The following is a 26,321-nucleotide window of genomic DNA, read 5'->3' on the forward strand; positions in this document are numbered from 1 at the left end:
TTGCATGAAACGTCTTTTTCCATCCCCTTACTTTCAGTGTGCATGTGTCTCTAGGTCTGAAGTGGGTCTCTTGTAGGCAGCAAATATATGGGTCTTGTTTTTGTATCCATTCAGCCAATCTGTGTCTTTTGGTGGGAGCATTTAGTCCATTTACATTTAAGGTAATTATCGATATGTATGTTCCTATTCTCATTTTCTTTATTGTTTTGGGTTTGTTATTGTAGGTCTTTTCCTTCTCTTGTGTTTCTTGCCTAGACAAGTTCCTTTAGCAGTTGTTGTAAAGCTGGTTTGGTGGTGCTGAACTGTCTCAGCTCTTGCTTGTCTCTAAAGGTTTTAATTTCTCCATCAAATCTGAATGAGATCCTTGCTGGGTAGAGTAATCTTGGTTGCAGGTTTTTCTCCTTCATCACTTTAAATATGTCCTGCCAGTCCCTTCTGGCTTGCAGAGTTTCTGCTGAAAGATCAGCTGTTAACCTTATGGGGATTCCCTTGTGTGTTATTTGTTGTTTTTCCCTTGCTGCTTTTAATATGTTTTCTTTGTATTTAATTTTTGACAGTTTGATTAATATGTGTCTTGGCGTATTTCTCCTTGGATTTATCCTGTATGGGACTCTCTGTGCTTCCTGGACTTGATTAACTATTTCCTTTCCCATATTAGTGAAGTTTTCTACTATAATCTCTTCAAATATTTTCTCACTCCCTTTCTTTTTCTCTTCTTCTGGAACCCCTATAATTCAAATGTTGGTGCGTTTAATGTTGTCCCAGAGGTCTCTGAGACTTGTCCTCAGTTCTTTTCATTCTTTTTTCTTTATTCTGCTCTGCAGTAGTTATTTCCACTACTTTATCTTCCAGGTCACTTATCCATTCTTCTGCCTCAGTTATTCTGCTATTGATCCCCTCTAGAGTATTTTTAATTTCATTTATTGTGTTGTTCATCATTGTTTGTTTCAACTTTAGTTCTCCTAGGTCCTTGTTAAATGTTTCTTGCATTTTCTCTATTCTATTTCCAAGATTTTGGATCATCTTTACTGTCATTACTCTGAATTATTTTTCAGGTAGACTGCCTATTTCCTCTTCATTTGTTAGGTCTGGTGCATTTTTATCTTGCTCCTTCATCTGCTGTGTGCTTTTCTGTCTTCTCATTTTGCTTATCTTACTGTTTGGGGTCTCCTTTTTGCAGGCTGCACGTTCGTAGTTCCCGTTGTTTTTGGTGTCTGTCCCCAGCGGCTAAGGTTGGTTCAGTGGGTTGTGTAGGCTTCCTGGTGGAGGGGACTAGTGCCTGTGTTCTGGTGGATGAGGCTGGATCTTGTCTTTCTGGTGGGCAGATCCACGTCTGGTGGTGTGTTTTGGGGTGTCTGTGGACTTATTATGATTTTAGGCAGCCTCTCTGCTAATGGGTGGGGTTGTGTTCCTGTCTTGCAGTTGTTTGGCATAGGATGTCCAGCACTGTAGCTTGTTGGTCGTTGAGTGAAGCTGGGTGCTGGTGTTGAGATGGAGATCTTTGCGAGATTTTCGCTGTTCGATATTATGTGGAGCTGGGAGGTCTCTTGTGGACCAGTGTCCTGAAGTTGGCTCTCCCACCTCAGAGGCACAGCACTGACTTCTGGCTGCAGCACCAAGAGCCTTCCATCCACACGGCTCAGAATAAAAGGGAGAAAAAGTAGAAAGAAAGAATTAGTAGAAGTAGAAAGAAAGAAGGGAGGGAGGGAGGGAGGAAGGAAGAAAAAAAGGAAGAAGATAAAGTAAAATAAAGTAAGATAAAATATAATAAATTTATTAAAATAAAAAAATTATTAAGAGAAAAAAATAAAAAAATATTAAGAAACAAAAACAAACCAACAACAAAAACGGACGGATAGAACCGTAGGAGAAATGGTGGAAGCAAAGCTATATAGACAAAATCTCACACAGAAGCATACACATACATACACACTCACAAAAAGAGGAAAAGGGGAAAAAAATCATAAATCTTGCTCTCAAAGTCCACCTCCTTAATTTGGGATGATTGGTTGTCTATTCATGTATTCCACAGATGCATCAAGTTGATTGTGGAGCTTCAATCCGCTGCTCCTGAGGCTGCTGGGAGAGATTTCCCTTTCTCTTCTTTGTTCTCATAGCTCCCGGGGCTCAGTTTTGGATTTGGCCCCGCCTCTGTGTGTAGGTCGCCGGAGGGCTTCTGTTCTTGCTCAGACAGGACTGGGTTAAAGGAGCCGCTGATTCGGGGGCTCTGGCTCACTCATGCCGGGGCGGGGGTGGGGGGGGGGAGGGCGGGGGTGGGGGGAGAGGGAGGGGCACGGAGTGCGGGGCGGGCCTGCGGCGGCAGAGGCCGGCGTGACGTTGCACCAGCGTGAGGCGCGCCGTGCATTCTTCCGGGAGAGTTGTCCCTGGATCCCGGGACCCTGGCAGTGGCGGCCTGCACAGGCTCCCCGGAAGGGGGGTGTGGGGAGTGACCTGTGCTTGCACACAGGCTTCTTGGTGGCGGCAGCAGCAGCTTTAGCGTCTCCTGCCCGTCTGTGGGGTCCGCAATTTTAGCCGAGGCTCGCGCCCGTCTCTGGAGCTCCTTTAAAGCAGCGCTCTTAATCCCCTCTCCTCGCGCACCAGGAAACAAAGAGGTAAGAAGAAGTCTCTTGCCTCTTCGGCAGGTGCAGACTTTTCCCCGGACTCCCTCCCGGCCAGCCGTGGCGCACTAACCCCTGCAGGCTGTGTTCACGCCGCCAACCCCCGTCCTCTCCCTGCCTCCGACCAAAGCCCGAGCCTCAGCTCCCAGCCCAGCCCGCCCCGGCGGGTGAGCAGACAAGCCTCTCGGGCGGTGAGTGCCGGTCGGCCCTGATCCTCTGTGCGGGAATCTCCCCGCTTTGCCCTCCGCACCCCTGTTGCTGCGCTCTCCTCCGCGGCTCCGAAGCTTCCCCCCTCCGCCACCCGCAGTCTCCGCCCGCGAAGGGGCTTCCTAGTGTGTGGGAACCTTTCCTCCTTCACAGCTCCCTCCCACTGGTGCAGGTCCCGTCCCTATCCTTTTGTCTCTGTTTATTCTTTTTTCTTTTTCCCTACCCAGGTACGTGGGGGGTTTCTTGCCTTTTGGGAGGTCTTCTGCTTCTGCCAGCGTTCAGTAGGTGTTCTGTAGGAGTTGCTCTACGTGTAGATGTATTTCTGGTGTATCTGTGGGGAGGAAGGTGATCTCCGCGTCTTACTCTTCCGCCATCTTCCCGGAAGCTCCCGTGAATGCATTTCTTGCTCACCATCCTGTGTTTGTGGTCCCTCTGTGTTGCCAGGTGTAATGGCTGTCGATTCACTCCTGCTGGGCCACCCTCCATCCTGTGCACGTCTGTCCAGCCTAAGCGGGGTGAACATTTGGGTTTCAGGTTTTGCTATTAGGAGCAGGGCCACTGTGAGCCTTCCTGGATGTGAGATGTTCTCTCTGGAGAAGGTTCTTCGGCTTGAGGCCGATGGGTAAAGGCGAACACCTCTCCCTCATGGGAATTGGGGTTAAGACACAGGACTTCTGGGGAAACTTGGGGCACGTGGTCCCCATGCTCTGATGTCTCAGGATGTACGTTGGTGGGGGTAGGGGCTAGCAAAGGGGGAGACTGCTGAAGGCGAGGTGGACCTTCTTCCAGGAGAGGGAGTGCCGTCTCCCTTTTCGTGGTGACCTCATTGTTGGGGGGTGACGAGTCAGGCCTGGCTTTGGTGCAAGGCCGGGGGGCAAACCCACATGACACTGTCTGAGAACTGCTGGCGCCCGGTGACCTGAGGGAAGTGGGTTTGGGCTGCCAGGCCCACCTCCACGGAACAAGACAAACCCCTAAAGCTGGCAGCGCGGTGCCAGGCATCTGAGCTTGCAGGTCATTCACAGGACACAGGGACTGTTTCTAGGGGACAGTGGTGGACAGTTTCCCAGGGTGGTCGAGCCAGTTCCCTCCCGGCCCGTAGCGGGCTGAGGCCCCCCCGCCTGGCTCTTCACTGGCATTTGGTGCCAATGGCTTCTCGATTTTTCTAGCCTGGTGGGTGTGTAATGGGATGTCATCGTGGTTTCACTTCACATTTGCCTCGTTACTGACAAGGCTGAGCTCGTTTTCACACATCTGTGTGTCCTCTTCTATTTGATGCGTGCTCATGTCTTTTGCCCTTTTCCCACTAGGTTGTCTGTCTTATTTTTAGTGACTTACAGCCTTTTATATATTCCATTTACCAATCTTATGATGATTAATATATGTCGCAAATATCTTCTCCCACTTTGAGGAGTGTAAATATTTTCAAAGTATTCTTCAACTCCAAGGGGTTTGTTTCTGCCAACTAAAGGGAAGCGTTCCGTTGTTTGTCAGAATTAGGTCCCGGATATGCCTCACCACCTTGCCCATGGGGGGACAGATGCAACTCTGGAAGGAGCATTTGGAATATACCTTCTTTTGAAAAGCAAGCATAAGAGGAACTAGAATCTGCAATAAAACATTATTTATGCTAAACTATCAATAAATGCTTATATTCCCCCGGTTGCCTTAGAGTCAGAAAAACATACTTTGTATGTATATAATGACATTTGTTACAAGATGATGCCAAGTAACTTTTAGAAAAATTTGCATTTAGTTATAAAAATGTAAACGTATGCCTCTTTTTACAAACTTTGTGTACTCTAAAAGCATGAATGGATGCTGGTTGCTATGATATGTGGTGAATCCTTAAAACCTTTGAAGTAGGTTTAAGTCATTCATGAAGAGCAGCAGGGGGTGAGAACAGATTAGTGACGTGTTGTTCCAATGTTCTTTCTCCAAAGGACTTGGTGAATTTCATTCAAGCAAATTTTAAGAAACGGGAGTGTGTCTTCTTTACCAAAGATTCCAAGGCCACGTAAGCAACTACTTTGCCTCCATTTTTTGCTACCATGTTCAAAAATAAATTATTGACCACCATGATGACAGACAAACAAATTGCTCACTAGTTCATTATTCAAGTTGTTTGCATCTTGCAATTCTCAGAAACGGTGTGTGAACAGGAAGAGTTTGGCAAGCAGCTTGTCCCTGGAGAGGTATCAACTCATTTCATATTTTAAGCTTTGTCAGTAGTTGGTAAAGGCTCCAAGACAGGCTGTCACTCTCTTTGATATTCCCACGAGCCTGGGAGCCCACCGGAGTGGCCATGGCAGTGAACCTTGTTGTTTCATAGCGGTTGGCAGGAGACACCAGGCATGCGCGCATGTGGCAATCTGACCGGCTCCTCTGCCAGGCTGTTGACTGTGGCCCTTCCCATCTGACCGGGTGTTCATCTTGTCTGAATCTCGTGTGTCTTGAAACATCGAGGCTGAGTCACAAAAGCCTTGGGGAGCACCTCCAGCAGCTCTGCCCACAGGGGGTCCTCAGCGAATGCTACCTAGTGGGCCAGTGATAAGTGGACTGACCTCTGATGTTTCCCACAGAAGGTGCCCTGGGATCTAACGAAGTGCTTTCAGTCCTCCCTCCGTCTCACCTTTTTCCTCTCTGCCCCCTCTCTTTTGCTTACTGGTGATAGGAGAGAGTCTAGCTATTAATATTTTTTAATTGAAGTATAGTTGATTTACAAAGTTGTGTTAATTTCAGCAAAGTGATTCAGTTATGAACATAGATACCTTCTTTTCAAAATATTCTTTTCCATGATGGTTTATCATAGGATACTGAGTATAGTTCCTGGTGCCATGCAGTACGACCTTGTTGTTTATCCACTCTATATGTAATAGTCCAGCTATTAATTGATTGTTTACCTGCTGCTGTAGTTTGTAATTAAAGCACTGACTCTGTTGAACAGAGGCAGTGCCCAGAGGAAGGCAGTAAGAGCAGGGGCCTAAGAACCAGTGTTGGATCCAACCTTGGCCTGGCTGCCTGCTCACTGCATGAACTTGAACCAATTATTCTCTTTTCTGAACTGAATCCTCTTATCCTAAACCGCTGGCAAAGTACACCTCCTGGGTTGTAGTAAGGGTGCAGTGGGACGATACATAAAATTCCTGCCGTAGAAAGTTCTCAGTCAGTGTGCTTTCCTACTTTGTACGAATTAGAAAGCGAACATTGGAAAAACTAAGAGATCTCTATTTTGTCATTGGTATAAACTTAGTCATTATGAGTCATTTTGACAGAGTATAAACTCTGTGAGTTGGTTATTTATTCCCCACATGTTTCCCTGAAAGATTTTGCCATTAATCTATTTGTTTGACTGGTAGAAAACACTGTTTGGATTTGTTCACTCATTCAACAAATATTTATTGGGCATTGACTCTGTCGTGGGGACTCATGTACTTGACTGCTAATTCTACAACTGCCCCGCAAGGTAGCTGTTATCATTTGACTGACAAGGCAAGTGAGGCTGGGAGGGGCTCAGTGTTTCACCCAGGGTCACATGGCTGGCAGGGGATAGATGAAGGATTGAACTCAGTTTTCTGATTCCTCCCTGTGCATTCCTTTTATGCCCAGCTCCTGCCCCTTCTAGGAACAATCCTGTCTTGAGCTGACTGTAGTCATCAGCACCTTGTCAGTTGCAGATATCCAGTCTAATTGGCCTAAGTGAGTGGTGATTGTAATGGGACAGCCACATCCAGGGCTCAGTGTCACCAAGACCCTGCCTCTTTCTACCTGTGGTTCTGTCCTTCTCTGGGTGGGCAGGCTCCTTATTAGTGGTGGCAGAATGGACACCACCACTCTGGCTGACACCTTTTCAGCTTACCAGTGAGGGGAAGGAAGGCTTTGTTTCTAGCAATTCCACCCAAAGTCCTGGGCTCACGTTCATGGCTCTTATTGGCCTGGCATGGATCAGGCACCCACTCTAATCCCTGCAACTGGGCAATGGAATATGTGACTGGCCAGCCTTGGGTGTTGTGTCCACATGGACCTGGTGTGGAAAGGATGATTCCTCAGAGGAAAATCAGGTGTTCCTACTAGCAGAAGGAGAAGTGGATGCAAGGTAGGGAAACCTATGGCTGTCCACCTTATGGTGCTTGACTACCACTCAAGTCTGGCCCCAAATAAAGGGAGATGTGGTGAGCAGTCCCTGCCCTCCACAACACCAGCACAGGACAGGAATACCTCAGGGTCTTCCAGTGCCCATGTCAGAGGGGACCCAAGGTTATACACCAGAGTCAAGACTCTACAAGATTTTAACTTCTTGTATTTACTATTTTCATCTCTCCATCGGCAGTGGGGATGCTCTGTGTAATCTGAATTACTCATTGGACAAGTGAATCAAGGGAAAGGACTAGTAATAGTGTTACGGTAATTTTGCAGCTACTTGCCACATCAGCTGACATAGGCTGCCCCAGATCTCCCCAGAGCTGCTTCACATGTGCTAAGCCCAGACCACTCATGTTTCTCTACTTTAAACCCTTCGGATGTCTGTTTCTTGCGTGGTCACTAGGGAGTGATGCCAGACCATGACTCCTATTGCCAGGTACCCTCTGAGACACTGCTCTCCAGCTTAGGGGCCACCCCCTGGCACTCCTGAGGCTGTAAGTCCCTGGATCTGGGTTTATTCTCTTCAGTTCTCACTGCCTCGGCCAGGCTGGGTTCTAGGTAGAAAAAGGAAGAACATTACTTTTGCTGTAACGGGCTCTGTGTAATGGAACTCTCCATTATTACTATGATGGGAATATTCTTTTTTTAAATAAAAAAAAACTTAAAAAAAACTTTATTTAATTTATTTTTGGCTGCATTGGAGCTTTGCTGCTGCACACGGGCTTTCTTTAGTTGCGGCGAGTGGGGGCTACTCTTTGTTGTGGTGCGCGGGCTTCTCATTGTGGTGGCTTTTCTTGTTGCAGAGCATTGGCTCTAGGCACGCGGGCTTCAGTAGTTGCAGCATGCAGGTTCAGTAGTTGTGGCTCACGGGCTCTAGAGTGCAGGCTCAGTAATTGTGGTGCATGGGCTTAGCTGCTCCGCGGCGTGTGGGATCTTCCTGGACCAGGGCTCGAACCCGTGTCCCCTGCGTTGGCAGGCAGATTCTTAACCACTGCACCACCAGGGAAGTCCCAGAAATATTTGTTTATCTTCATCGTCCCGTATGGTAGCCACTAGCCACTTGTGACTAGTGAGCGTTTGAAATGTGGCTAGTGCAACCATGGCATTGAATTTTCAAATTAAGTTAAATTAAATTACATTTAAAGTCAGTTGCCACACATGGCTAGTGGCTACTATATTGACAGTGAGGCTCCAAAGGATTCAGACTTGTCCTGAGGGGTAGAACTAGCGTCCTGCCGCTCTCTCGTCCTCTCTGTCTCCCCTCTCTGTCACTCCTTTGCCTTCTCCATGTATCTGTGCTCCTGACGCCTTCCTGGCATTCTTCCTGCCTCTTCCCCATTTGTAAGCCAGTTCACGTAAATTGGTGCTTGGAGGGCTACCAGCCCCATCATCAAGATGGAGACAGGGGTCACCCGAGACACACTCCTACCCTTGGAAGGGAAAAGGGCTCGAGAGTTGGTCTTCAGTTGTAGCAAAGACAGGTGGGGCAGGGAATTCCCTCCCCAATCCTGCAATGAACTTGGGTGGGTGTGGACAGACCCCAAAGGATAGTGGGACAGTAACAGCTAAAGACAGAGGGGAGGAAGCCAACTTGGACCCTAGTGAGGAGGACCCTGAGACCAGTGGGAGCAGCCCCCAGGCTCAGTTGGAGAAAAGGCTAAGGCAACTGTTATCAATTCTGGTTGACTTTTCTTTTCTTGGCCAAACTGAGTGATGCCCCAGGCAACTGTTCCGAAAGAGGCAAGATTTCTGGTGGAGGAGTGACTTTGGATCCAGGTTCTAGCTCAATTTTTATAGCTCTAGAAAATATTGAATGTTTTGACGTATATTTTTGAATACAGATAATTTCCATACTTATAGTAATTAAGACTTTCAGTTGCAAGGAACCCGAGCTAGCTTAACCTAAATGGGGAGATTTACTCTAAGGAAACAGAAATGCCATGCAGAACCTGAGAGAGAGAAGTGGCTGGGAGTCTAGAATTGTTAGGACCGTGGCTGGAGCAGGCGGAGGCTCAAGAGGTCTTCTCTGTTTGTCTTTTATCCCCTCCTCTCCCTGCATTCATGCTTTCTTCTTTCTCAGCGGAGATACAATTGTACTGTGTTGCATCTTCCATGTCACAGGGGTAAAACACCAAGATAGTGTTTTTTTTTTTTTTGCGGTACGCGTGCCTCTCACTGCCGTGGCCTCTCCCGTTGCGGAGCACAGGCTCTGGACCTGCAGGCTCAGTGGCCATGGCTCATGGGCCCAGCCGCTCCGTGGCATGTGGGACCTTCCCGGACCAGGGCACAAACCCGTGTCCCCTGCATCGGCAGGCGGACTCTCAACCACTGCGCCACCAGGGAAGCCCCCGCAAGATAGTTTTTAAACAACCGAGATGATGAAAATAGTCTGAAAATTAGATGCGATGGTGAAATCTCTTTTTGTGTTTATTTAAGCTAATCGTGTGTGGTCTATTCTAAGAAACGTGATGAAATATTTAAGCAGGTTTAATGAAAGCTATTCTTCCCATCAATATCCTTCCGCTCAGGGAAAATGTGTGCAAGTGTGGCTATACCCAGAGCCAGCACATAGAAGGCACCCAGACCAACCAAAATGAGAAATGGAATTACAAGAAACACACCAAGGAATTCCCCACTGACGCTTTTGGGGATATTCAGTTTGAGACTCTGGGGAAGAAAGGGAAGGTAAGCAACGGTTTCCTACTTGCACTAGCTAATCCACATGCTAACATGGTGTGGGCTACCTGGGGTTACCTTGAATTGTCTAATAGTACGCATGGAGGTGGGAGAGGTGGGTAGTCAATCCAAAAATGATTGCAGAAGAAGATAAATCTTGTGAAAAATCAAAAGCCGTGATTAGATTATGTGCCATGGCAACACTCCACGGGTGAGGACTGGCTTGTCAGCCAGGGTCCTTTCTCTAGGCACAGGGCAGGGTCATGTGACATCACGTTGGCCCTCACTGCTACAAAAGGCCCGACAAATGTGCTTGTGAATCATCATCTGGTTTAGTTTGGCATGTGACATTCTTGAGAATAAATGTGGCCTTGAATAAGGTGACATTCTCCTCTACACGATCACACTGCAGGCTCTTACACAGGATTCTACAAAGATCTTCTTTTTTTTTTTTGTGGTACGTGGGCCTCTCACCGCTGCGGCCTCTCCCGTTGCGGAGCACAGGCTCCGGACGCGCAGGCCCAGCGGCCATGGCTCACGGGCCCAGCCGCCCCGCGGCACGTGGGATCCTCCCGGACCGGGGCACGAACCTGCGTCCCCTGCATCGGCAGGCGGACCCTCAACCACTGCACCACCAGGGAAGCCCTCTACAAAGATGTTTAATGATTATGTCAAATGAAAAAAAAAAAAAAAAGCACAACATGAGAGCTGTGAGTTAAGTTTTATTTGGGGCAAAATGAGGACTGTAGCCCAGGAGACAGCGTCTCAGAGAGCTCTGAGGAACTGCTCCGAAGGGGGCGGGGGCGGTGTTATCTGTGATTTTAGAGAAGGGGGGACGTGCAGTCAAGCACACATGTTGGCAGAGGTTTCTTGCCCGTCACGAGGAGCAGATGTGTCTCCGTTAACGATTTTAGTGCTTTTCCAGATACGAGGAGATGCAAGAATTTGGGCTCATAAAATCTCCTGAAAAATCTCTAACTATCTGAAGGCCTGTTCTGCCAGTTTTTCCCAGAGCACAGAGGGCCTCATTCCTGATCTCCACCCTGCACTCCTTTCAGGGTGTGTTGAAGGTCAGCGACCGCAGTGGCTATTGATTTCATCCTTGTAGAGGCAGATGACAATGCCAATTTTCAGTAGGCAATGGTTAGCAGTCTCCTTAAATCCTCCTGTGTCCTCTGTCCCAGTGACACAGCCGTCCTCAGGCAGCTGGAAGCTGGGCCTTGACCCCTCACCTCCCCAGGCCCTGCCGCTGCAGCCCTGGAAGGTGACCCGGCTCTGTCCACTCTGTGTGTTCCCAAGGCCTCTGTCCCAGGATGGGCCACCACTATCTCACCTCCCTGCATCTCTCCCTACCTGTCTTGTCCCATAGTCAACACTGCCACTGGAGGACTCTCTAAAATGTAAATCCCATCCGGCTTCTACTCTGCTTAGAACACCTCACAGGTGCTCTACTCCCTTTAGGATAAAGTCCCAAGTCCTCCAGCCATCTTGGGATGCGGGGGTCCCTGCAGGGGCACCCACACCCGCCTCCACTCCACTGCCTTCCTTCCACTTCCCCAAGGGGACGCTCCTCGGCTGCAATGCGCTCCCCTCTCCCCCTCCCTAAGGAGCAGGTAAACTGGGCTAAGCCCCACCATCAGGAGAACACCTGCGGATCCTGATGCTTCCCCTCTTCCCCACAGTATATCCGACTGTCCTGCGATACGGACGCGGAAACCCTCTACGAGCTGCTGACCCAGTACTGGCACCTGAAAACGCCCAACCTGGTCATCTCGGTGACCGGCGGCGCCAAAAACTTCGCCCTGAAGCCGCGCATGCGCAAGATCTTCAGCCGCCTGATCTACATCGCGCAGTCGAAAGGTGCGTCGGCCCCCGTTGCGTCCACGCGGCTGTCCCCGCTGCAGCCACGGGACCTTCCCTGCGGCGGCGGGGACCTTGCGCCCGCGGGTTTGTCCATCCAGGCTGCGCAGCGTCTTCAGAGACGGAACGAAATTCTCCTTTGCAATCATGCTCAGACTCCAGATGCTCTAGAACTGTATGATTAATCATTATCTTAATTAAAAACAAGATCCTTCAATGAAGGGACAGACCGGGAGCTCTGGCCGATGGTGAGGGGGTAGGTGGAGGGTGGGGACACAGTAGCTCTTTAAACTCAGCGTTAAGGAACTTCCTTGTGGGTAATTTTATGTTTCCTTTAATCTAAATTTTTCATTTTGTTATTTTTACGTGTGAACTTTTACCCAGAGTATTCTGGCGAATCAAAAAGGAAAGTTTCATTCGTCTGCTCTTTTTTTTTCTTGTGGTACGCGGGCCTCTCACTGTTGTGGCCTCTCCCGTTGCGGAGCACAGGCTCTGGACGCGCAGGCTCAGCGGCCACGGCTCACGGGCCCAGCCGCTCCGCGGCATGTGGAGTCCTCCCGTACCGGGGCACGAACCCACGTCCCCTGTATCGGCAGGCGGACTCTCAACCACTGCGCCACCAGGGAAGCCCTAACGTGTGAACTTTTACCCAGAGTATTCTGGCGAATCAAAAAGGAAAGTTTCATTCGTCTGCTCTTTAATTTTGGGATCAGTGGTGTGTTTTGGAAATCATGTTAGTGCCTGGCGGGTTGTAAGTACCATGTAACTGTCTGATGGAGATCAAAACAAATAACCGTGGCTTTGTTATTTGAAATATTCAGCTATTTTTTTCTTTTTAACTTTTTATTATGAAAAATGTCAGACCTACAGAAGAGTTGGAAGAATAATACAAGGAATATCTGTACCCCCTTCACTTAGGCTCACCAATGGTTAACATTTTCCCATATTAATCTTCTCTCTCTCTGTAAATATCCACATATTATGGTTTTTAAAAAAAATCACTGAGAGTAAATTTTAGGTATCATAACCCTTAGTGCCTAAATATGTGAGCATCGCTGAAGAACAAGGGTGTTCTCTCAGATAACCCGATGCAACTATCAAACCTGAGAAAGTTAACCTTGACCTACACTGTTGTCTAACAAACAGTCCTTGGTTTCGTTTTGCTAATTATTCTAACAATGTCTTCAGAGAAAAAAATTTTGTTTTCTCCGTCTGGATTCCAATCCATTTAGCTTTTCGTATCATAGGAAACTGAAAACCTTTCTTTCATCTGGAACTACTCTTCAGCTTTTTTCAGTCTTTCAGGACATTTTTGAAGAGTATAGGCAAATTGTTTTTGCAGCCTTACTTTCATTTGAGTTTAACTAGAATGTTAAACTCTAATTTCAAGATTAGATTCTATTTATCAAACCCTAACCTTTATTTTATTAGTTTATCTAAGGCTAACATTTTAAAAACTTCTTTATTAAGCATATTAGTTGACAGAACTAAGGAAGCAGGTCTTGTTTTAGATACGTTTTTCCTTAATGTCAAGAAGAAACTGTGGCACCCCTCCCCCATTTAGTCTTAATTTCCTGACCAGTCAGAGGGGCCACACAGTAGGTAGTTACTTTGTTATGAAACCCAGCAACTCAACTTCCTTACTATGAGATCTGAACATACATAATTCATTCATTCAGCAAATACTTCTTAAATGTCTGCTATGTGTCAGGAATTGTTTTAGGTGCTGGGAATAGAGTAGAACAAAGCAGACAAATGTCCCCGGGCTGGGACATCTACATAGATGAAGTGAGGGGCCAGAGCAGGGAGGTTACTTGTCTCCTTGTGGAGAGCTACTATGCCTCCCATTGCCTCATTTGAAAGGGGGATGTTGACAACTGAAATCTGTCTGCAGGAAGGAGGCTGGCTGCCAAGGGGTCTGGGTTCACATCCAGTGAGAGTTGGCTGAAGGAATTGGGTCTGAAACTTCTAAGAACTACATCACATTTACCTTAAAATATTGGAAGGACTTTTATGTGGGAGAGGACTAAATTAGTTCATCATCAGGAAGACTGTAGCAAAAGTAGAGAATGGAGACAAAAATGAACAAAAGGACTTTCTGACAGCTGGGGGAGGGGGCTGCTTCGGGACCCCTGAGGCTTCCATTGCCAGAGCTAATCAGGGGAGGCTGGTGACCCAGCCTCAGGCTGGATTCCTGTGTGGGTAACATATTAGACTAGGGGCATTTCCAACTTTAGATTCTATTATTATGTGAGATAATATTTTGTAGGTATTAGTTACTTCAATTTTGAAAACAAAAACAAAACTGTGCGACACCTTTGACACTGCAAAAATCATCAAATAAAAACCTTAAAATACCAGTGTGCAAAACTGTGTAATTGTAAAGTTAAGTCGTAGGCACCAGGGTCATGCCAGGAAGATCACCAGGATCCCTGAGGGGTATCTGGGCGCACAGCGCTCCGCTTTCCATGATGACACTGCCTAACTTGCTCAGAGCCTCAGGCCAGGCATTCATTACTCATAAAAAGATCTACCCGAGAGGCTGGTTAAAGAGGCAGGTTCCCTGGTCCCACCTCCCAGAGAGTCTGATGATGTGGGTTAGAGTGCGGTCCAGAATCCGTATTGTTTTTAAACCAGAATCTCTTAGAAACTTGGAGATCTTCTCCTCCTTCCTTTTTATATGGTCAGAGGTCAAGCCCAGTGCAAAGTGTGGCCAGTAATGCTGCGTCCTAGTGCTCACGGGTGGGGCTTCTTTAGGGGTCGAGCAAAGGATGGGAAGCTTATGCAGAGCCAGCTGAGCGTTTGTTCTTCTCTCTTGTTGACAGGTGCCTGGATTCTCACTGGAGGCACGCATTATGGGCTGATGAAGTACATTGGAGAGGTAGTGAGAGATAACACCATCAGCAGGAATTCAGAGGAGAACATAGTGGCCATCGGCATCGCGGCTTGGGGCATGGTCTCCAACAGGGACACCCTCATCAGGAGTTGTGATGTCGAGGTATGGGCTGGACATGAGGGGGTCTGCGGGGTCACGAGGCAGAAAGACCATGGCACAGGGCTCTGGCCTGAACACCGGGGCTCTGGGATGGAGTCAGCTCATAAGGAAGTCGACCTTACAAGGTTGCTTTGGAACCTCAGGATGACATAATCAAAGAACTCCTGGGAAGGAGTTACCAGTGGATGTGTTTTGCTCATTAAAATTTGTTCCCAGCGAATCCTGTTAGAGTCGGTTCTTTAGTTTTTTATTCTCTGGTATTAAGTGCGAGGACAAAGTATCTATTTAAATTGCCTCTTTTCATGGTCCCGTAACTATGTGCTCCTCAAGGGCTAGGACTCCATCTTACTCATTTTCTAATCTCTAGACGCTGTCATAGGTCTTGGCATATGATGGATTACAGACAAATATGTGTGTGTGTGTATCAATGTCTACCTCTACCTTATCCAGACACACACACATACAAATGTATGTGTCTGGATACACACACACACACACACACACACACACACACTTTCCTGAACGCTATCAGTTTCAATGAATTTATACTAAAGAGCACAGGGCAATGGAACAAGAAATGGATTAGAATCTGATTCTTACACTGCCACCGGTCATTTATGTGACAATAAGAAAGTGATGCAACCATTTTGAGCCTTCATTTCTTCATATTTAAAATGATGGCCTGTACTATAAGATCTCTAAGACCCTTCTGCACTTAGGAATCTGGGAAGAGCATCAGTTGAACCCAAAGGGTCAGCCTTAATATGAACCTGTGAAAATGTCGTCATGCATTTTGGCCAACAAATAAATCTCAAAGACAAGTTTCTCTGTGCTTTTCAGGGATATTTTTCAGCTCAGTACATTATGGATGACTTCAAGAGAGACCCTCTGTACATCCTGGACAACAATCACACCCACCTGCTGCTTGTGGACAACGGCTGCCATGGGCACCCCACAGTTGAGGCAAAGCTCCGTAACCAGCTGGAGAAGTACATCTCCGAGCGCACTATTCAAGGTCAGTGTTTAGGAGGTGGGACCTTAGACAGACATACTAACAAGAGTAGCAGCAGCGCCACCAACAATAGCTCCCAATTATTGAGTAAAGAATGGTGAACTCACCCAGTTAGATGTTGTATTGCCGAAGAAGAGCTGTTATATCTCTTCTTTAATATACTAGAGGTGCTCCTGCCAAGGTTACCCTGATATGTACCCTTCAACGTGCTGGAACACTGACAAAGGCTGCCTTGTCCTACCCTGGTTTGTCCCACCCAGTATAGAGAACCTGCTGTCCATTCTGCTCGACAACATTTAAGAACAAATTAAAATTCACAACGGCAAATTTGCGCTGACAAAGCAATGTGGTTAGCTAGGATAGAAGCGATAAAAACCAACCCACTAGCTTAACAGTTAGGTGGTTTACTTCTTTGGTTATTGGCTACTTCTATATACTAGAACCACCTAAAACATTGGTTTCAAGGGGAGAATACAGCAGTTGCGTGAAAGCCCGTATTTGCTATGGCAAGTGATAAATAACTCTCTCTCTTCCTATTGTTGAGATGTGTCCTGTTGTGGAACCAGATTACCTCGTGATCTAGTGATAGACTCCATCACAGGGACTTGCTGGAGATAATCTCAACCTTTTTCCTTTCTCAATGGGATGTATACAAAGGAAGACATTGATATATGCAATACTCTCACTGGAAAGAACACATAGTTATGCAAATTTTTCACCCACTCAAGAAAGCATAGGATTATGCGAATGAGTGAAAGTGTAATTATTCTAAGGATAAACTTGAACCTGGCCTAATGTCTATTAGCAGAAGTCAGTCATTCACAGACTTTGCATTTAAATATCAGTAAAAACTTGCAGTGTGACCCGTGTCATGCTGTTACTGGTTTGGAGCACAGGGACGCATCCATTGTGATCAGCTGGTAGATGGTCAAGTCTGTGAGATCTGCAGCCAGCACCCTACACCCTGGGCTCACGGGGTCCACCACTTCCTTGAGGTAGGTGAATATTTCTGATGTGCCCAGAATAAGGTTTACGTTTTCTATTTTACAGATTCCAACTACGGTGGCAAGATCCCCATTGTGTGTTTTGCCCAAGGAGGTGGGAAGGAGACTTTGAAAGTGAGTCTTGCTTTGGTTCTAGAAGATCAGTCAACGAGCTTGCTCCACAAATATGCATTTTCAGGGCTTGGGGGTTCACCTAATCTAACACGACTCATTTCTTTTCTACAGCAAGTAGGTAGCATTTTCCCAATCACACAGTGTTGCCCTAATAGGCTGAAATTGTTTCCTCAGCTGAGAAAATTTAGGAAGAGAGTTTGTAGCAACATGAATAGTCCGTGCACTTACTGCTGTCTTTGGCCATCAACCTGCCAAAGAGAAGGCTTGACATGAACTCACAGGACTTAGGGATCATAATCAGCACGTATGTTGGAAAACCATGGCCACCCCATGAGCATATACACCTGCAGTTACGGGAAATTTCTGGCAGAGTTATTTGGAATCATAATCTAATGCTTCTCTCTGTTTATTCTTTTCTATAACAATGATTCATTCATCCATCATTCATCAACGTGCATTCATTCATCAACAGGTATTTATTAAGCACCTAAAGACTTTTCAGAGAGAAATTAAAACAGAGATTTTTTTTCAGTGTGAAACAGTCAGTATGGAAACGCTTGAAGAAGCAGTCACATTACAGAGGAAGAGGGATGGAGAAAACGTAATCGAAGATGGTTCCATTTATTAACTCTCGGATTTTAGATTTAGAATGATGGTTTCCAGCAAGCTGGTCCTGGCCTAGAGTACTGCACGTCTATAGCATTTCCCACAAGGTCTGTCCAGCCAATTCACCACCCAGAACCCACAGGAGAGAGGAGCGAGGGAGGAGAGACCGCCTGCTGAACACTTCATCCTTCAGCTCACTCTCTCATCATCCCCACTTCCGCCCCAGCGCAGCCTCGACACCCACCTGGAGCACAGGTAGTGAGGTGAAGATGGATCTCACCCTGATTGGATGAAAGCACCACACTCTTTATGGCCAATGTCTTCTCTCAGGAAGACATCACTCCTGGCTAAAGGAAGGAGCTTCACAGTTTCTTCTGTACCCACGTGTACATCACTCTGTTTTGTTGTCAAGTGATTAAAATTTTTCGTACCTGGTTCTCCTATGCTGGTCTCTGTGATTTTTATCAAGGAAATAAAAATGTGGTAGGTGTTTATCCAGAAAGCAAATATATTTTTCTTTTCTTTCAATGGAAGGAGCAAGGGAAATTATTTGAGGACGGAAATACGTGAGTCAACATAACAAAAGATGTATGGCTGCTGCTGTGAAGGTATTTTCATACCTTAGAAGTACGAATATTGTTAACCTCCATCAGAAAAGCTATCAGCGACAATGCTGAGTACCATCTTAAGAGCTGTCACTCAAATCTACGGTGTCAGTATTTGGAACGATCGATTTTGTATAGAGGGTTTTTTTTTTTTTTTTTTTTTTTGCATTACGCGGGCCTCTCACTGTTGTGGCCTCTCCCGTGGCGGAGCACAGGCTCCGGACGCGCAGGCTCAGCGGCCATGGCTCACGGGCCCAGCCGCTCCGCGGCATCGGCAGGTGGACTCTCAACCACTGCACTTATTTATGGAAAACTTGCCAGTCACACGTGTCCTCATTATGGAGTTTGGTATTAACATAGGATGTCAGACAGCTAGCTTACATTTCTGATGCTTAATGTGGTTGCAAACATTTGGTTTGCTTCTGATTGAAAATAACGCCCCCCCCCCACACACACACTGCCCCGCCAAATGATGAAGTGCAGAGATGTGTCGATGTGATTAGAACCTCGGTCCTGAGCTGGGTTCTGTTGATCACCTGGTCAACTCTATCTCCCTTCTCCCAGGCCATCAGTACCTCCGTTAAAAGTAAAATTCCCTGTGTGGTGGTGGAAGGCTCAGGGCAAATTGCCGATGTGATCGCCAGCCTGGTGGAGGTGGAGGATGCCCTGACGTCATCCATCATCAAGGAAAAGCTGGTGCGCTTCTTACCCCGCACAGTGTCCCGCCTGCCTGAGGAGGAGATCGAGAGTTGGATCAAATGGGTGAGTTGCAGGGAGTAAGTTCCTGGGAAGGGAGAGCGCCTTCAGTGCCCAACTCCACTTGCAGCTGGGGGTCTTTATACTTTCTCAGTGACTTTGAAACTGCACTCTGGCTCACACCAGGTTTTTTGCTGGAAATTGAAGCTCACTTAAGTTAAATAACTTGCCCTGTTTCCACACCTCACAAGGGGTAGCAGATGAGGCTTAAATTCCAGTCTGTCTGTTTGCAAAGCTGATAGTCCTTCTTTTACACCCTGTCAACAAGCATTGAGCCTTCTGTGTTTTGTAGGTTATCAGCAGCGGGGAGGAAAAAACCCCCTGTGATGCTGTTTTAGAAATGCAGATTCTAAATGGAACCTATGTCTAGTGGAGAAGCTGTTACTACAGAATAATTGCCTTTCTAAGTTAACTGACCTGTGATTAATTCAGAATCTCTCACCTTTCCTATTGGATCATATAAGAAATAGGTACTAATCGAAATATCTCATGCTTCTTTTGCTAAGCCTATAAAGCACTTTAACATAGTGCTGTGCTTTCTCACCTTTCTCTCTTGTTTCGTGACTGGTGTTGACTTGAAATGACTTTCATTCTGTTGACTGTCCAGTTTGTGATAAAGCTCACATTAATACCCGTAGGTACGTTCACATCAGCTCATTCAAAAATGGCCTTTGCTGTTTGGATATTCTTAGGAGCACGTGCCGCCACTTGGAAGTTTTCCCATAAAGGAAATGACAGGCTGTAGACAACAAGACTTACTTTAATCATACAGCCCATTTCATCATTAGAGTGAAAGGTTGAATTTAGTATAAATAATTTTAAAAGTTCTTTAATTAGCTTGGTATTTCAGCAGTATTTAGTTGTGGAAGAGCCTCAAAGTGTCAAGTTTGGCAAACTGAAATCCTGGAGTAGTGAAGATTATTTTGCTCACGGTAGCCTTTGTCATTATTTTTTTCTTTTACTGAAGTATAGTTGATTTACAATATTGTGTTAGTTTCAGGTATACAGCAAAGTGATTCAGATACATATATATATATTCAGTCATATGTATGTATGATATATAAAACTTTCTTTTCCAGATTCTTTTTCATTATAGATTATTACAAGATATTGAATATAGTTCCTGTGCTACATGGTAAATCCTTGTTGTTTATTTTATATAGAGTAGTGTGTATTGGCCTTTGTCGTTATTTAAAGCAAGCCCGGATAAATCAAATTCTTGTAAATAATGAGAAAAATCAACCCCGCCTTCTAGGCTGACAGGTACTCTGTACGAAATTAACACACAGTGAGACCCTATTGGTTTTGTTTAATTTCACATGAGTAGACAGTTGGGCGATAATCCCGGTAAGGTACAGCAGGGTTGAAGTGACCAGGAAACAAGTCCTTTCTGGATTAAGCCTCATCACTAAGGCTCAGGATTAAAAACTGCACCTGCACCTTCTGTCTGTAGCTGACAGTCAGTGCTGGTGCTCATCGATGCCCTGCCCGACAAATGCGTATATGATGTTCCTACCTGAGATGCTGCATTTTGCAGATTTGACTGAAAAAGGTGAAGCTGGTGGCTTTACATGAAAGTTTTTGCTGGGATTTTCTTGTATCTTGGCCAAGTCCAGTTGAGAGACAGACACAAGAATTAGGTAAATAGAGAGATCAAAATATCAGCTTCGTTGGTGATGAAAGCCAAGTTGAAAGATGTGGCTTAGGGGTGCAGCCACCACGGGCCTCCTTATGCTGAGCCCCAGAAAGAGACAGATGAACCCACCCGGACAGAGGCAGCCCTGGATGACTGCTGGCCCCCATCTGCCTAGCCCTAGCCTAGGCATGTGGCTGACAGTGGACACCAGAGCACTAGCACCCTGCAAGGAGCAGATCCCAACGGAGAAGCAGGAAAGGACTGGCTGGGCAAGGCCAAAGTCATCAACTGGCTACGTCACTCCCCTACCCGGAGTAGCAGTGCGGGGGGTACCTAGGGACCTGATTTGGATGGAGGTCCCTCTGCATGAAAATAATATGGGTGAGGAAAATATGTATCTCCCAAAGTAGTTATCTTCAATTCTCCATGTATTCAGACCTAAACAGTTTGAGTCATTCCAAACACATCAGGGGAGCAATCCCCAAGCATAGATATCAACCTGAGACCTTGTGTGTTGAGCAATGTCCTCAAGGTAGCTTCCTGTGATGGATGGAAGAAATTTGGTGGTCAGTTCAAGGATGCCCACAGAGAAAGGAATAGACCACTCTTAATTCACCCACCAAAGATGGCCCTGGGTCCATTCTAGTGACTTTTCTCCTACTCCTGCGAGTAGGCTTGTTTAGTCCAGACCAGGTCACACCCAGAGGGCCATGCCACCTTATGGGTCCCCACATCCTTTATGAAGGATTTTGATTTCTGCTTCAAGAAAACTGATATGGGAAAGTCGTCTGAAACAGGCTAAATGTCAGACACATTTCACTTCCTGTGATTATATTATTCTTTCTGGGATTCACATCTTATTCATATGCTAATGATTTATCATAATTATAATCAAGTCAACCAGAAGACATACAACAATAATAAAAATTAGTCTGGCATTTTGATTATGCACTTGTATGGGGTTGGTAGAAATTTCCCAAAAGACCAAGCCCAAGAGTGGAATTATTAATTAATGAATGTATACATTCAGTCAAATTTTTTTTGAATTTTGTTTTATTTATTTTTTTATACAGCAGGTTCTTATTAGTTATCTATTTTATACATATTAGTGTATATATGTCAATCCCAATCTCCCAGTTCATCCCACCACCACCCCCACACTGCCACTTTCCCCCCTTGGTGTCTATACATTTGTTCTCTACATCTGTGTCTCTATTTCTGCCCTGCAAACCGGTTCATCTGTACCATTTTTCTAGGTTCCACATATATGTGTTAATATACGATATTTGCTTTTCTCTTTCTGACTTACTTCACTCTGTATGACAGTCTCTAGATCCATCCACGTCTCTACAAATGACCCAATTTCATTCCCTTTTATGGCTTAGTAATATTCCATCGTATATATGTACCACATCTTCTTTATCCATTCGTCTGTCGATGAGCATTTAGGTTGCTTCCATGACCTGGCTATTGTAAATAGTGCTGCAATGAACATTGGGGTACATGTGTCATTTTGAATTATGGTTTTCTCTGGGTATATGCCCAGTAGTGGGATTGCTGGGTCATATGGTAATTCTAGTTTTAGTTTTTTAAGGAACCTCCATACTGTTCTCCATAGTGGCTGTATCAATTTACATTCCCACCAACAGTGCAAGAGGGTTCCCTTTCTCCACACCCTCTCCAACATTTGTTGTTTATAGATTTTCTGATGATGCCCATTCTGACTGGTGTGAGGTGATACCTCATGGTAGTTTTGATTTGCATTTCTCTAATAATTAGTGATGTTGAGCCGCTTTTCAGGTGCTTCTTGGCCATCTGTATGTCTTCTTTGGAGAAATATCTATTTAGTTATTCTGCCCATTTTTGGATTGGGTTGTTTGTTTTTTTAATATTGAGCTGCATGAGCTGTTTATATATTTTGGAGATTAATCATTTGTCTGTTGATTCACTTGCAAATATTTTCTCCCATTCTGAGGGTTGTCTTTTTGTCTTGTTTGTAGTTTCCTTCGCTGTGCAAAAGCTTCTGAGTTTCATTAGGTCACATGTATTTAGTTTTGTTTTTATTTCCATTACTCTAGGGAGTGGATCAAAAAAGATTTTGTTGTGAATCATGTCAAAGAGTGTTCTTCCTATGTTTTCCTCTAAGAGTTTTGTAGTGTCCTGTCTTACATTTAGGTCTCTAATCCATTTTGAGTTTATTTTTGTGTATGGTGTTAGGGAGTGTTCTAATTTCATTCTTTTACATGTAGCTGTCCAGTTTTCCCAGCACCACTTATTGAAGGGACTGTCTTTTCTCCATTGTATATCCTTGTGTCCTTTGTCATAGATTAGTTGACCATAGGTGCATGGGTTTATCTCTGGGCTTTCTATCCTGTTCCATTGATCTGTATTTCTGTTTTTGTGCCAATATCATGTTGTCTTGATTACTGTAGCTTTGTAGTATAGTCTAAAGTCAGGGAGTCTGATTCCTCCGTCTCCGTTTTTTTCCCTCAAGACCGCTTTGGCTATTTGGGGTCTTCTGTGTCTCCATACAAATTTTTTTTTTTTTTTTAACATCTTTATTGGGGTATAATTGCTTTACAATGGTGTGTTAGTTTCTTCCATACAAATTTTAAGATTTTTTGTTCTAGCTTTGTAAAAAATGCCATTGGTAATTTGATAGGGATTGCATTGAATCTGTAGATTGCTTTGGGTAGTAGAGTCATTTTCACAATATTGATTCTTCCAATCCAAGAACATGGTATATCTCTCCATCTGTTTGTGTCATCTTTGATTTCTTTCATCAGTGTCTTATAGTTTTCTGAGTACAGGTCTTTTACCTCCTTAGGTAGGTTTATTCCAGGGTATTTTATTCTTTTTGTTGCAGTGGTGAATGGGGTTATTTCCTTAATTTCTCTTTCTGATATTTTGTTGCTAGTGTATAGGAATGCAAGAGATTTCTGTGCATTAATTTTGTATCCTGCAACTTTACCAGATTCATTGATTCACTCTAGTAGTTTTCTGGTGGCATCTTTAGGATTCTCTATGTGTAGTATCATGTCATCTGCAAACAGTGACAGTTTTACTTCTTTTCCAATTTGTATTCCTTTTATTTCTGTTTCTCCTCTGATTGCCATGGCTGCGACTTCCAAAACTATGTTGAATAATAGTGGTGAGAGTGGACATCCTTGTCTTTTTCCTGATCTTAGAGGAAATGCCTTCAGTTTTTCACCATTGAAAATGATGTTTGCTGGGGTTTTGTTATATATGACCTTTATTATGTTGAGGTAGGTTCCCTCTACGCCCACTTTCTGGAGAGTGTTTATCATAAATCCGTGTTGAATCTTGTCGAAAGATTTTTCTGCATCTATTGAGATGATCATATGGTTTTTATTCTTCAGTTTGTTAATATGGTGTATCACATTGATTGATTTGCATATATTGAAGAATCCTTGCGTCCCTGGGATAAATCCTACTTGATCATGGTGTATGATCGTTTTAATGTGTTGTTGGATTCGGTTTGCTAGTCTTTTGTTGAGGATTTTTGCACCTATATTCATCAGAGATATTGGTCTGTAATTTTCTTTTTTTGTAGTATCTTTGTCTGGTTTTGGTATCAGGGTGATGGTGGCCTCATAGAATGAGTTTGGGAGTGTTCCTTCCTCTGCAATTTTTTGGAAGAGTTTGAGAAGGATGGGTGTTAGCTCTTCTCTAAATGTTTGATAGAATTCACCTGTGAAGCCATCTGGTCCTGGACTTTGTTTGTTGGAAGATTTTTAATCATAGTTTCAGTTTCATTACTTGTGATTCGTCTGTTCCTGTTTTCTATTTCTTCCTGGTTCAGTCTTAGAAGGTTATACCTTTCTAAGAATGTGTCCATTTCTTCCAGGTTGTCCCTTTTATTGGCATAGAGTTGTCTGTAGTAGCCTCTTAGGATGCTTTGTATTTCTGCAGTGTCTGTTGTAACTTCTCCCTTTTCTTTTCTTCTCCATTTTTTTTTATTGATTTAAGTCCTCTCCCTCTTTTTCTTGATGAGTCTGGCTAAAGGTTTATCAATTTTGTTTATCTTCTCAAAGAACCAGATTTTAGTTTTATTGATCTTTGCTATTGTTTTCTTTGTTTCTATTTCATTTATTTCTGCTTTGATCTTTATGTTTTCTTTCCTTCTACTAACTTTGGGTTTTGTTTGTTCTTCTTTCTCTAGTTCCTTTAGGTGTAAGGTTAGATTGTTTACTTGAGATTTTTCTTGTTTCTTGAGGTAGGCTTGTATTGCTATAAAATTCCGTCTTAGAACTGCTTTTGCTGCATCCCATAGGTTTTGGATCATCATGTTTTCATTGTAATTTGTCTCCAGGTAGTTTTTGATTTCCTCTTTGATTTCTTCAGTGATCTCTTGGTTATTTAGTAACGTATTGTTTAGCCTCCATGTGTTTGTGTTTTTTACGTTTTTTTTCCGTAATTGATTTCTAATCTCATAGTGTTGTGGTCGGAAAATATGCTTGTTATGATTTCAATTTTCTTAAATTTACCAAGGCTTGATTTGTGACCCAAGATGTGATCTATTCCTGAGAATGTTCTGTGTACACTTGAGAAGAAAGTGTAATCTACTGTTTTTGGATGGAATGTCCTATAAATATCAATTAAATCTATCTGGTTTATTATGTCATTTAAAGCTTGTGTTTCCTTATTTATTTTCATTTTGGATGATCTGTCCATTGGTGTAAGTGACGTGTTAAAGTCCCCCACTATTATTGTGTTACTGTGATTTCCTCTTTTATAGCTGTTAGCAGTTGCCTTATGTATTGAGGTGCTCCTGTGTTGGGTGCATATATATTTATAATTGTTATATCTTCTTGGATTGATCCCTTCATCATTATGTAGTGTCCTTCCTTGTCTCTTTTAACATTCTTTATTTTAAAGTCCATTTTATCTTATATGAGTATTGCTATTCCAGCTTTCTTTTGATTTCCATTTGCATGGAATATCTTTTTCCATTCCCTCACTTTCAGTCTGTATGTGTCCCTAGGTCTGAAGTGGGTCTCCTGTAGACAGCATATATATGGGTCTTATTTTTGTAACCATTCAGCAAGCCTGTGTCTTTTGGTTGAAGCATTTAATCCATTCACATTTAAGGTAATTATCCATATGTATGTTCCTATTCCCATTTTCTTAATTGTTTTTGTAGTTCCTTTTCTTTTCTTGTGTTTCTCACTTAGAGAGGTTCCTTTAACATTTGTTGTAGAGCTGTTGTGGTGGTGCTGAATTCTCTTAGCTTTTGTTTGTCTGTAAAGCTTTTGATTTCTCCATCAAATCTGAATGAGATCCTTGCCAGGTAGAGTAATCTTGGTTGTAGGTTCTTCACTTTCATCACTTTAGATATATCATGCCACTTCCTTCTGACCTGTAGAGTTTCTGCTGAGAAATCAGCTGTTAACCTTATTGGAGTTACCTTGTATGTTATTTGTCATTTTTCCCTTGTTGCTTTCAATAAGTTTTCTTTGTCTTTAATTTTTGTCAATTTCATTACTATGTGTCTCGGCATGTTTCTCCTTGGATTTATTCTGCCTGGGACTCTCTGCACTTCCTGGACTTGGGTGGCTATTTCCTTTCCCATGTTAGGGAAGTTTTCGACTACAATCTCTTCAGATATTTTCTCCGGTCCTTTTTCTCTCTCTTTTCCTTCTGAGACCTCTATAATGTGAATGTCGTTGCATTTAATGTTGTCCCAGAGTTCTCTTAGGCTGTCTTCATTTCTTTTCATTCTTTTTTCTCTATTCTATTCTGCAGCAGTGCATTCCACCATTCTGTCTTCCAGGTCACTTATCTGTTCTTCTGCCTCAGTTATTCTGCTATTGATTCCTTCTAGTGTATTTTTCATTTCAGTTATTGTATTGTTCATCTCTTTGTTTGTTCTTTAATTCTGTTAGGTGTTTGTTCTTTAACTCTTCTAGGTCTTTGTTAAACATTTCTTGCATCTTCTCGATCTTTGCCTCCATTCTTTTTCTGAGGTCCTGCATCATCTTCACTATCATTATTCTGAATTCTTTTTCTGGAAGGTTGCCTATCTCCACTTCATTTAGTTGTTTTTATGGGGTTTTATCTTGTTCCTT

General features: G+C 44.3%; 1 protein-coding gene across 5 annotated transcripts in view; it reads left to right on the forward strand.

Moving 5' to 3' along the window:
- The first annotated feature begins 9,294 nt into the window (after window positions 1-9,294).
- The window catches only part of TRPM8 (transient receptor potential cation channel subfamily M member 8), a 72,677-nt gene continuing 55,650 nt past the window's right edge, over window positions 9,295-26,321 (forward strand). For 3 of the 5 annotated variants that reach the window (XR_013828712.1, XM_079924401.1, XM_079924403.1), the window contains exons 1-6: window positions 9,295-9,653; window positions 11,327-11,504; window positions 14,330-14,502; window positions 15,340-15,514; window positions 16,562-16,629; window positions 18,405-18,602. Coding sequence is in view for 4 of the 5 variants with exons in the window: in XM_079924401.1 (XP_079780527.1) it covers window positions 9,459-9,653; window positions 11,327-11,504; window positions 14,330-14,502; window positions 15,340-15,514; window positions 16,562-16,629; window positions 18,405-18,602 (987 nt within the window). In the remaining variant the exon portion in view is untranslated. Of the gene's footprint in view, window positions 9,654-11,326; window positions 11,505-12,105; window positions 12,256-14,329; window positions 14,503-15,339; window positions 15,515-16,561; window positions 16,630-17,161; window positions 17,671-18,404; window positions 18,603-26,321 lie in introns of those variants that run through there. The other 2 variants (XM_079924405.1, XM_079924402.1) reach the window with 2 other exon arrangements.

This window comes from Stenella coeruleoalba, assembly GCF_951394435.1.
Source record: "Stenella coeruleoalba genome assembly, chromosome: 6".
NCBI classification, from domain to species: domain Eukaryota; kingdom Metazoa; phylum Chordata; class Mammalia; order Artiodactyla; family Delphinidae; genus Stenella; species Stenella coeruleoalba.